General features: G+C 31.8%; 1 protein-coding gene across 2 annotated transcripts in view; it reads right to left on the bottom strand.

Annotated features, from left to right (window-relative positions):
- Window positions 1-12,060, bottom strand: part of LOC130452604 (protein Aster-B-like) — a 34,994-nt gene that overhangs the window by 8,128 nt on the left and 14,806 nt on the right. Inside the window, exons 6-7 of one of the 2 annotated variants that reach the window (XM_056791941.1) lie at window positions 11,296-11,480; window positions 6,387-6,497 (exon numbers count right to left, since the gene is read on the bottom strand). In XM_056791941.1, the coding sequence (XP_056647919.1) occupies window positions 6,387-6,497; window positions 11,296-11,480 (296 nt within the window). The remainder of the gene's footprint in view (window positions 1-6,386; window positions 6,498-11,295; window positions 11,481-12,060) is intronic. The other variant, XM_056791942.1, reaches the window with a different exon arrangement.

Genomic DNA, 12,060 nt, shown 5'->3' with positions numbered 1-12,060 from the left:
TTAATAGGAAAAGTTCATACACAGGGTATAATCATTGGATTGGAGCACTGGAACTACTATCAAACATATACAATTCTTTGAATACTGTATTCCTCATTATCTTCAACAAAATTTCATACTACCAATCGCGGAAAAGTGGATCAGGATTATAAATGGTAATATATCTATGTAGTAATGCTATATTAATAAGTGTTTTATGGCTAAATATTTATATCCTTGAGAAATAGAATTAAAAGGGAAAGTCTCAAATATTAATTTTATTTCAAAATCGTTTGTATTTCATTTAGTTGGGTCACAGACTAAACCAGTTGTTAAATAACACAAAAGGTAAAGTAATGGATTCTGGAGAGTGTATTTAGGAAACCGAATATAATTGCCAAGCAACAGTGAAAAATTTTGAATTGTTTAAAAATAGATGAAATAATATCTGTATTTTAAAATACTTATACAAGGAGATTGATTAGTGTGATAAAGATCAGTGCCTTCTTTGTACTTTGAAAATTTTAGGGATCATAGTTTTCACATTTTAAAATTATATACAATCTTACAGGGTGTTCCAGATGTTCTTTGATATCAATGTTATATTTTTCAAACGAAATACCCTATATTTTATTGCATATTTGGAATCAGTTTGACTTCCCTATTACAATAATATAGAGTTGTGATGTATTCTATGGGGTATTTAAAAAGTTAAAACCAATTTTTCATAAAAATCGTAATAGGTTCAATAGCCTATAGAATGTAAGAGAAATTCAAGAATAAAGATCTGTTGCGTCCGAAGTATTCGAATAATAGTAAAAACTCTGGAAAATTATTTGTTTCGTTGATACTCATTGAATTGAAATGAACTGAATTTAACAATTAATTGTGAGTTAACTATAATTTATTTGTCAAAAGCTGACATTTTATCATTGCTGTTTGGTTGAATGGCAAAAGCAAATGAAAAACGGGTATGGTACAAATAAATTACAGGAACAAAACACTAACAAACTATCCTATATACTACAGTATACATACACGACTTGATTATCACAATAGGTGTTCAAAATGACCTCCAAAGACATCTATAGATGCTTGATGCGGCAATTGAAAGAGTTACCCACATTATGAAGCGTTTCTATAGAAACATTCCAAAATTCATACCATATTTCCTCTATCATGTAATCCCTTGTTGTTGGAGGTATACATTTCATTCTTAATGTGGCTCCAGAAAAATTAGTTCATTTTATTAAATCTGGTGACCTTGGTGGCCACTGTACTGGACCATTTCTTTCGATCCACCTTCCAGGAAATAGTTCATTCAGTTCACCATTAACTGATTGATTAGCGTGAGCAGGAGCACTATCAAGCAAAAACCACATCTTTGACATGTACGAAGTGGGAGACTTCTTCCAATAAAAGATGTAATTGGTTTACTACAAAATCTAAATATATCTCAGCATTTAAATGTCCTCAAAAATATAGCGATCTGCTACATATTCACGAACAATACCTCCCCAGGCATTCAACAACCATTTAGTTTGATTGTGTGTCACTATGTCATATGGATTAATTGATGAATAATAGTGAAAGTTTTGTCTGTTAATTATTTTTATTAAACGTAGCTTCATCTCCAAATAAAACATAGTCGAAAAATTTTCTCTGTTGATTAACTACAAAAAGTTAGTCCTTTTTACAAGCTTTAGTTTCATCTGTCTCGCTGTGTGTAATCAAATCTTACAAGTTAAAGTTGATCCACTTCCCCGTCTTCGATTGAGATGAAATTTTACATGCATGTATAAATCGGATGACAATGCAATATTATTGTGACATCGAGCTGATCTGATGATGGGGAAGAAACTCCGTGATTAAAAAACGACGCAAACTAATCGAGTTTGGGTTAATTTGATTCCTCTTGATGGGTACTTTGTTAGTAGATAGTAACCAGGGTTTGTTGATGGCGAAGAAAGCCATAGGAACTACGTAATTAAATTAACGACACAACCTCATCAAGTCTGTGCTCATTTGATTTGTCTTGACGAGTTCTTTGTTTAATAGATGGTAACCATGGTCTGATGATGGGGGAGATTGCCATAGAAACTCTGTAATTAAATAAACGACGCAACCCCATCGGGTTTGGGGTCGTTTGATTCGTCTTGACGAGTATTTTAATAGGCGTGAACATGCAACTCCAACAAATTTGGATAAAAAATTCGTTCCGTTTTTTATTGTGGACGTGGACTATGTCTGATTAATTAGATATATGACCCAATGCCAAGGTGGACACGTGGCGAGGGTGGAATGGTATGACGGTGTATAAACACTTCATATAACTAACTTTGCGCCTCAGAGTAGCAGGGCGAACCCTGTTGTACTGAAGCCGTTATCCATCTGCAAAGGACCTCCGGGAGAATGGACCGGGGGAATAACATGAACATAAAAAAAACGACATTTAGAGAAGGCGAAATTAAAACGACAGAGGAAGATTGCTAATGAAAGTTATGTCCACAGGCGGCAACGATTAGAAAAAATAGTAAATCCCGAATTAGAAATACTAAAAAGTTATAAAGTCCCAATTTTATAAATGAGAGCCTGTTACTTGTTTATTGTATAATTAAGAACATTTAGCACATCCTTTGTCCTCTTGCTATCACAATGTAACGCTTTTATTTATAAAATTGGGACTATGATAAAAACGAGAAGAATTAATAATTAAGGTGTAAAGTTTTAGTCTAAAAATATATAATTATGAACTTATAAAGTGTTATATTTCTTATTAGAGTTACTTTTTAGTTCATTTTATCAACAAATAATAAAAGGTTGTTTTTAAAAAAGATTTTTTTCTTTATTTTTTTATTTTTATTCAAAATCAACTTCAGTTAATCCCTGTTGTAAATAAATGTGATAAGGGTGCATTTCGTTATTGTCAAGGATAATTTTCCCCATCCTAGTAGCTCAGTTTTTGTTCGCTGAATAAATTTAATTTTATTTAAACATAAATGTATGTTAATAATCGTATAAAACCTACTTTTGTACATCCATTCAGCTGCAAAGCAAATAGGTACGCAAAGCGCAAAACATTTGGTAATTTATATGTAATGTTTTTCTATCGTTTTGTCTATTCTATTATGCTATCTTAATACCGTTATCAGTTAATATTTATATAAATAATATACAGGATGAATAAGAATAAACAGTGTAATGTAAGAATGAATATTATATCTGTATTAGTTCAACAAGAAATATGGATTTTGTGGTATGAGGTTAAATGAACAAAATAAGCTTGTTTAGTGATGGAGCGTTTGGTCCGACGTTGGCTTCGGAAAAATATTAGTTTGTAGTTAATCTTATATTATTTGAAAATATTATGTAATTTATATAACAGCAAATAACTCAAGAATAAAATGTAGAAAAATTCAATTTAAAAAATATATTACACAAGTGGTCATGGTTTTGGAAGGTAAATTGAGTTTTTCATCAAACACAAATCTGAAAGATTCCGAGATACCAAAAATAACGTTTTTGACTATTTTGCGCTGGTTTATAGATTTTTTCTTTAGTTACATCATTTAGAACTACTTAAACTTGAGATGTATACTTCTCCATGTTATATGAAATATGTTCCATTATTTTTTCATTGAACAGAACACACATTTAGCAACGTATCGCAGTGAGTCTAAATAGATTGTTTAATTGATCAGGTAAATCTTCTTTCCCCTATAACTTTACCTTTCCCTTTATATTTGCGAAGTTAGCAAATATTTAGGAGTGATCTTAGATGAAGAAATTTGTTTGCTAGAAGTCATTGGAGAAATGTGTAAAATGTGAAAAAGAAGAGAAGCGTATCTTTCTTTATTAAGACAATACAAGATCTCCGTCCAATATTCAAATAAATGAATTTTTAACCGGCTAAAAGGTGAATTTGATGAGCCACCTAGTGTACAGCACTGATTTGGCTCTCAATTACCTCTTTTTGTATTCATTAGTCAGAAAAACTATATGGTCAATGCTTCTCAATACCAGAATCCGTTTTTAGGCCAAAAACGCATATTTTGGAGCTACTTTAGTCAGAGTGGGAAAAGTACTCCTAAAATTAGGTTAAACATGAAATTGTGGATTAATATGATCACATTATGAGTGGTCACCGGTATTTGTACCTTTTTCTCGGATTTCCACCTATAAGCGGACCAGGTACTACTACTAGCCGTTTCGTGCATTGCCCTTTAAAAGAGGCTCTGGTATTTGTACCAGTTTAAAATTACTCCTTTTTAGTTGCACAAGAGAAAAAGTAATATTTGTTAAATGTATGAAATTGAGTATTTTCATTTCCGAACACTTTCCAAAAAATAACATCCATCCAAAAACCAAATTTTACTCAAGCGATGAGTAGGGACAGATTTAGGCCAATCTAGTTTGCGTGACATTTCTCCAACAATGACAGTCTACAAGCCAGAGAAGGAATTGTCATTGGATGAAAGCTTCATGCCATGGAGGGGTAGGCCATAATTCGGAGTATATACAATGCATCGAAATTTATAAAATATATTATAACCATAAGAATGGTCTGAGAAGTTAAAACTGGATATATTTGTAATTTTCGCATGTATTGTGGGGAAGGGAGTGAATAACAAGAAAAAATTTTAAATCTTCTTCAGCCCTATTTCAATTTATGACATCACATACACATGGACAACTATTATAATAGTGTTACTACTTGCGAATTGCTTTTACAGCATAAATCGAACTTGTTGCACTATTCGGACAAATTAAGGGCTTTGTTCAAAAAATGTTAAACTATTAAGCAAGAGTTGACATTGTGGAAAACTATAATATCGATTGAGTAACAAAAGACGAATTTGGAAATCAATATGTGTTGTTGATTACAATAAGTATATGAAAGGTGCTGATCAATACTTATCGTGTTACTCGATTGTTCACCTTACCAAGAAATAGACATAAAGGACTGTTATGTATTTCATTTATTGTGCACTATTTATTATGTATTAGAGTTTCAAGTTTTAAATCCACATTATAAAAATAGTATGTGTTTCTACTTGATATCACAAAAGATTGGATAACTGTAGATATTTCCGACCATACAGATGATATTCACTAGAGCATATAGAAATGATCTAGAAAGGTTATCAAAAGATGCTAAAAAAACATAAATTAGTAAAAATTACAACAGGTAATTGGAAGTTAAATTCTTAAAGCCAATGTCGACGTATGTATGTGCTACACATAAGAAAAAAAAGTTATATGTGCGAATTTTGCAAAGTTCTACTATACTTAATAAAAAAGTAATAACATTTGATCACGTATTTAAGTTTATTCATATAATTTTGAAATGAAGATTCCATTATGTATTTTCTGAATAAAGTTTATATACTTCAAATCAATAAACTATAAAAGAAAATTCTAGATGACAGAAAAAATATATAAATAAATGAAAATACCTAGTATTGTTATACAGGGTGTCCCTAAATCGACTGCCACGCTCTACGGTAAATTCCTTGGAGAAAATTATGCCTATCGGTTTAAATTATCCGCCACTGGATAAAATGTGATGTTTGAATTCTACCATCATTCCTTAATAAAAAAGTAATAACATTTTACTATGCTGCTAAAATAACCGTTTTCAAAAAAACATCGTTTTGTGACCGCTCCTGTGATTATTTAGAAAAATACAAAACAGTTTCTTCCGAATCAACTTACATCGATATATTAATGGTATCCTAAAAAATTATATTTCTAAAAAAATGTTATCTTCTACTACGCTAATCCTGTTTTCTGGAAATTTTACACAAACAAATCCCGGTAGGTATAATTTGACACAAGGAATTTCCCCACATATTTGTATGTGTTAGATCGCCCGCTCACAATGTGTTAATGGAGAATATTTTTAAAAACGATTGTACTAGTTTCGAAAATATTTCATATGTGTCAATTAAACTTTTTTAGTTTTTCCATATTCCTTTACAGATATTATAAAACAAATATAGCAGATTCTTCGCTATTTCTTCTGTACTCCAAATGTTCTCTTGCAACTTTTATTGTTTGCCTTCATTTTTTAGATTATTTGGCCATTTTTAGATCTATTTCATTTACTAGCATTTCCAATTTTAATATTGTTTATTTAATTTTGTAATCTGATCATTGTTTATATAAAGTAATCAAAAATTTCCACTAACGATGATTTTTTAATTTAGTTTGTCACTATCTGCTGTCATATGAATCATATAAGATTTTTTAAAGAAATTTTACAAACTATATACCTTGATTATTTCGTTAATTTTTTTTCAATCACTGTTAGTGTTATTGAAAATGTAATAGTCGATGCTTGATAATTGACTGTGTATACATTGCTATTAATTGTTAGAGAAGCACGCATTCCAGCCATAACTCACTTGAATGTATCCAAATTTGGATGTGGACCATCAGAATCAGGAGATGGTGGTGTATGAGGAGGTGTTTCTTTCGTGAAAGCCTCCTTCAAGAAAGAAAACGAAAAGTTTTTTCTGAAAAATCAAATGAAATGATATGACAATTAGCTTCCACCACCACAATGAATAGTATATAGAAAACACGTAGCTGTATCGGAAATTCCCGAATATTTAATTCACAAAATAATAATTTTACAACAATAAGAAAATAATTTTCACTATAAAATGGAGCTTAATGCCATAAATAATTACGAAAATGAGTAGATTTTGAAACTAATATATACGTTTCTGATTATATCCATGTTGTACTCAATTGGCGAATGCGCACAGTGATCACAATTTATACTTCACAACTCATTGTGAACTTGACAATAAGAGGATGGTCCCAGAAGTACTTAGTCCAACAAATGAAACAAAAATTTTGGAAAAAAAATATATTATTATTTCGTAGTCTCCTTTTAGGTCCGTATACTTTTCCCGGCGATGTTCAATAAGCTCGATATCCTATTTATAAGAATCGTCAAGCTCCTCAATATAGCCATTAACTGCCGACATCACCTCTTCATTGCTGGAAAGTCTTTGACCACCAAGCCATTTTTTGAAGTGTGGGAACAGAAAATAACCCGAGGGGGGTAAATAGCCAAACAAGGCCGTTTTTGCTTGATTTTTTCTCTCAATCGTTGCAATAAGTTCGCATAGCAGCACAATATTGAAATGACTGCCATGTCTGCGTAGTTTCGTCGACGATCACCCAATACGGGTTTGTGGATGTTTTCCAACATTTCTGGACTCGCCACCTCATTTGGTCGATCACTGAGATGCTGGTCATCGCAGGGCCTCGTTTAAACTCTGCTAGCCATTATTTTGCCATCGATATCGAAAGAGCAGTCTCACTCTGAGTATAATCTAGTTCAGCTTTCGTTTCATTGCCATCAAGTACTAATATTGTGGTTTAAATTCCAAATTCCGCCTTGCTCCAATAAATGTAATGGCCGTTGTAACAAAAGTTGACGAATACCGAAAACGTACGTATGCTCCACTCACTGGCCGAAATCATGGGATTACGAGGATGTATTGATATCTAGTTAGCCTAGACCAGTTCTATGCATAAACAAAATATTGCGTTACCATACTATGGATGAGACTTGGGTATATTTCTACAATCCAGAAACAAAGCAACAATCGATGGAATGGCGACACTTTGGTTTTCCAAGACCTAAGAAGTTTCGTCTCCAAAAATCTTCTAGACTACTATTCGACTGACCACTCTACGGGAAACAAATAAAGAGAAAAAGCGCGGAAAGCTATCTAAAGATGTTTTGTTTTTGTAGGGCAACGCCCCTGCACACAAATCTCATGTTGCCTTGCAAAAAATTCGTGATTTAGGGTTTGAATTACTAGAACCCCTCCCTTATTCACCAGATTTGGCTCCGTCCAACTATCATCTCTCTGCTCAACTGAAAAAAAGTTCAAAAGGTACGAGGAGGTAATAAAAGCTGTGGAGGTGTGGTTTGCAGAGCAAGAAGAAACATTTTTTTTAAAGGTCTAGAGACGTTGCAGGTTCGCTGTAATAAATGTATCCAATTAAGAGGAGAATATGTTGAGTAATAAAATATTTTGACATTGAAATTTTGATTGGTTCTACAGTAGGCTAAGAATTTTCAATATATCCTCGTACATTTACCCATAACGCAATATGAGTATATTTCCAAATCCATAACGCATGGTGGGTATAAGTATCAGTTATTGTCCCAATTCACCAATAGAGTACAAAATCCATATTATCAGAAGATTCATCCTGTAATTTTTCAAATCATCAATGATTTACATAATTTTTTCAATATCAATAGTGTTGTCCTCAACATATGCAAAAACAATTATAAAATTATAACGCCATACTGAAAATTCATTCAACTAAACAGTATCCCACAACTATTTATTAATATTTCTTTAAATAACCTTCACAATAATAACTCCCTAAAAATTATAGCGTGGTTCATTAATATACGAGGGTTACTACTAAGTTGTGAAAACAACAAATAAAATATTGGAAATGACTTTATTGTTTTTCAAAAAATTCTAGATTAAGATCGATACACCTTGGCATGCGTCGCAAGTGTCGAAGATTTATTCCATTCCGATTGAGGTATCTCCAAAACACGTGATTTGAACGCATCAACCTTTTCTTCAGATGTAGAAAAATGTTTACCGCGCAATTTATTTTTGAACTGTGAGAATAAGAAGAAATTATTGGGTGCCAAACAAGGGATGTAAGGCGGATGACACATCAATTCGATGTTTTGACTGTACAAAAACGTTTATGTTTGAACTTATGCTGGTGTACCATTCAGAATTGATCATTCTACGTTGCTCTAATGTAGCGTTTCTCAAACTTTTTTGATGGCAGAGCCCCTATATAGTCTAATCAAATATGACGGAGTCCCGTATGGTATTTAGTTGAAGAAATGTAAAAATAAGTAGGAGTAAAATTAAAATAATGAATGATATTGTATTTTATTTTTACAAATTTCTTTAATATTTGGCTTTATTGAAGATAGCTGTAACCTAATATCTGGTTCGGCATACAAGCGGTTGCGGTGAAAATATATGAAGAAAATTCCGTTTTGCAAAGGTATGTGCTTATAAATGGTAAAAGGACGGGAAAAGATTTTTTGACAACTCTGGATACTTCTCTTTAAGGCTGCACCAAAACTCTGCTTCTGTTTGATTCTCCAACTTTAGTTTTAGTGAAGAATTGGAAGTCAATTCTATAAATTCTTCGTATTGTTGAAAGCATGAAGTTGGAGGCTTTTCATTTATAAGGATTTTCAACCCATAAATACTTTTTCAGATTGGTATCCAATTCATTAGGAAAGTACTGTGTTACCGCCTCCCACGTTTCTAAGATGATTAGCAATATCAGTAACTATTTCTTGAGGTAATTCTTCTGTATTCGTCTCTTCACAAAATTCCTTTAATGTCGGAAAACATTCAAACTCCTCACTTTCAACGCTACTTAGCCAAAATTGTAATTTCCTTTTAATTGATCTTATTATTATTCATTAAGTTTAGAAAATATTTCTGTTAAGTAGGCCAGTCTAAACAACCAGTGTTTATCAATTAATCTGTTTATTAAGTTTATTATTCGAACCGATTCTTCGAGGACAGTTTTTAATGAAACTGGCATATTTTTAAAGACTAATGCCTGACGATGAATTATACAGTGACTATTGCTGCAATTTTTAGCTATATTTTTAATCCTTGAAACGGCACCGGCAGTTTTTCCAACTGTAGCTTTTGCCCCATCAGTGCAAACATTAATAGATGTCTCATGAAATATCATTTTTAATAAAATACTTGTTAACCACGTTAAAAATTTCAGCCCCAATAGTGTTACCGTTCTAACGCTTTACAAATCAAAAGATCCTCCTCTATAGAACGCTTGAACTCATACCGTACAAATACAAGTAATACTGCCAGCCCCGCTACGTCAGTGGACTCGTCCATTTGTAGAGCAAAATCACGACTTTTAAGACAGGAAAATAACTCCGTTTTCACGAAATCTGACAAGTCTCTTGTACGACGAGCCACTGTATCATTTGAAAGTGGAATCTTTGACACCTCTTTTGCAGCTTTTTCATCATACATATATTTCACCATTTCAATTGCACACGGCTTTATGAGCTTCTCTGCTATGGTATGGGCTTCACCAGCCATTGCAATTTTGTATGAAACAATATAGGATGCCTCAGTTGCATTTTCATTAACAGTCTGCGATGCGTGGCGCGTGAATATTTTTGTTCTCGCTCTCGTTCAAAAAAGTTTTTTTGTCCTTGTATTCTGGATGCAAAGTTTGAAAATGGCGAAGCAGTTTGGCATATAATCCTTTAAAAGGATTATATTTTCTCAGACAAATGGTTGTGATTTTATCTCCTACCTAATCTAATATGAATAAAGAGCAGTTTTGGGATGTTACTGCGTGGATAACAGTAGACTGCATATACAACTTTCATACACCTATTCTTAATGTTATTTCTAAGTTTTGTTTCAAGTAAAGATTATGATGTATGAAACATTACCATAAAGAAGATAATATAATTAACAAAGCCATAATTTAAGAACAATATAGCTAAGAACCTTTTTCAGATGTGAAATAAGCTTTTGACAAATAAATATTTCCTCATCTGTTTTACCTCGTGACTAATTTTATTTAGCGAACAGACGTTTTAGAGTAAAAGCTAATAATTAAATTTCTTGACTCTAGCCTATATGTCTTGTACAATACATTGTATCTTAAATGCACATCAGATATTTTATTAGATACCTCTACAAGGCACGTAAGCACTTCTCTTAGAAACTAAGCTCGTAAGTAAAAATTGAAAACAATAGACAAGTTCTGGTGACTTGTAAAAACGTCACAAATGTCAATTGTCATAAAAATATGTTTATGTATCCAATTAGATGCCATATCTGGACTTAAATGTCACAACAGTCAAGATACAATATAGAAGCACCATAACAGATTGACCACACGCACCAATTATCAACTAAAAACTCTAAAATACAAGACAATTAAAAGGAAAATGATGAAAATAAAGTGAAAAAGAGGCTTTCTTAACAGATACGATACTAACTACTTTGCCAAAAAAAGAATTGATAAAATCCAAAATTTTAATTGCAGTTGAATAATTACTATAGAAAAATTTCAATTTTCAGCCAATCCTTAAACAAATTGATAGTAATTTGAAGTAACATGTCGAAAAACAATTTCAATTCATTACTGAAGATCAATTTTATTTCAATGTAATTAAATATAAAAATAAATTTGAGCATATCTTACATATGTTTAAAATATTAATCTACATTCACTCACTTAATTGGTTTTTCAGTTTCAGATTCGGAATTGTCGGTGGCATCCGTGGGATTCTTTGAATCTGAACCACTTCTCTTGTGGCCCATAATAGTTGGAATTTTTATGTCTTCTCCATCGACTTTTTCATAAACAGTAGTTGATGTTTGCTCCATTGTACCATCAATAATTTGTCCTTGATACTCTTGCTGTTTAAAAAAATATTTACACTTTAACGACTATTAAAAATGTAATAGATAAAAAACACAAACAATTATTAGACAAAGTAAATAATATTCAAAGTATAGGGTGAATCTAAATTATAATAATAGTTAGAAAACTAGAAGACAACATAAATAAAACATAAAACATGACACAAACAAACATAAAATGATCGATATAATGAAGAAATGAATTATAAGAATAATACTTCAAAAATATATACGAATGGTTTTTTATTGGCAGAAAACGTGACACTCAATGCAGAAATACTTGACAAGATGAATAAATCGATAAAAATTTACTAGGCACTAAATAAAACAAATCTGGAAGAAAATATTGAAAAATGAAAATATAACCCAATAAAAATACTAACTTTGATATATGCAGCAAAAAATTGAACGATTAAAAGAAAAGATGAGACAAAAATATATGCCTGAAAAGAATAAATTGCAAGAAAACTAAGCGGGGTTAGAATAACCAGATTATACATCAGAAAAAAACCAAAACCTATAACAGAAAAAATGAATAAGGAACGGCTGCATTAATATGGAGGCGAATTAATACGAA

Source organism: Diorhabda sublineata, chromosome 2 (genome assembly GCF_026230105.1).
Source record: "Diorhabda sublineata isolate icDioSubl1.1 chromosome 2, icDioSubl1.1, whole genome shotgun sequence".
Taxonomy (NCBI): domain Eukaryota; kingdom Metazoa; phylum Arthropoda; class Insecta; order Coleoptera; family Chrysomelidae; genus Diorhabda; species Diorhabda sublineata.
This window is presented reverse-complemented; position numbering and strand designations above follow the sequence as displayed.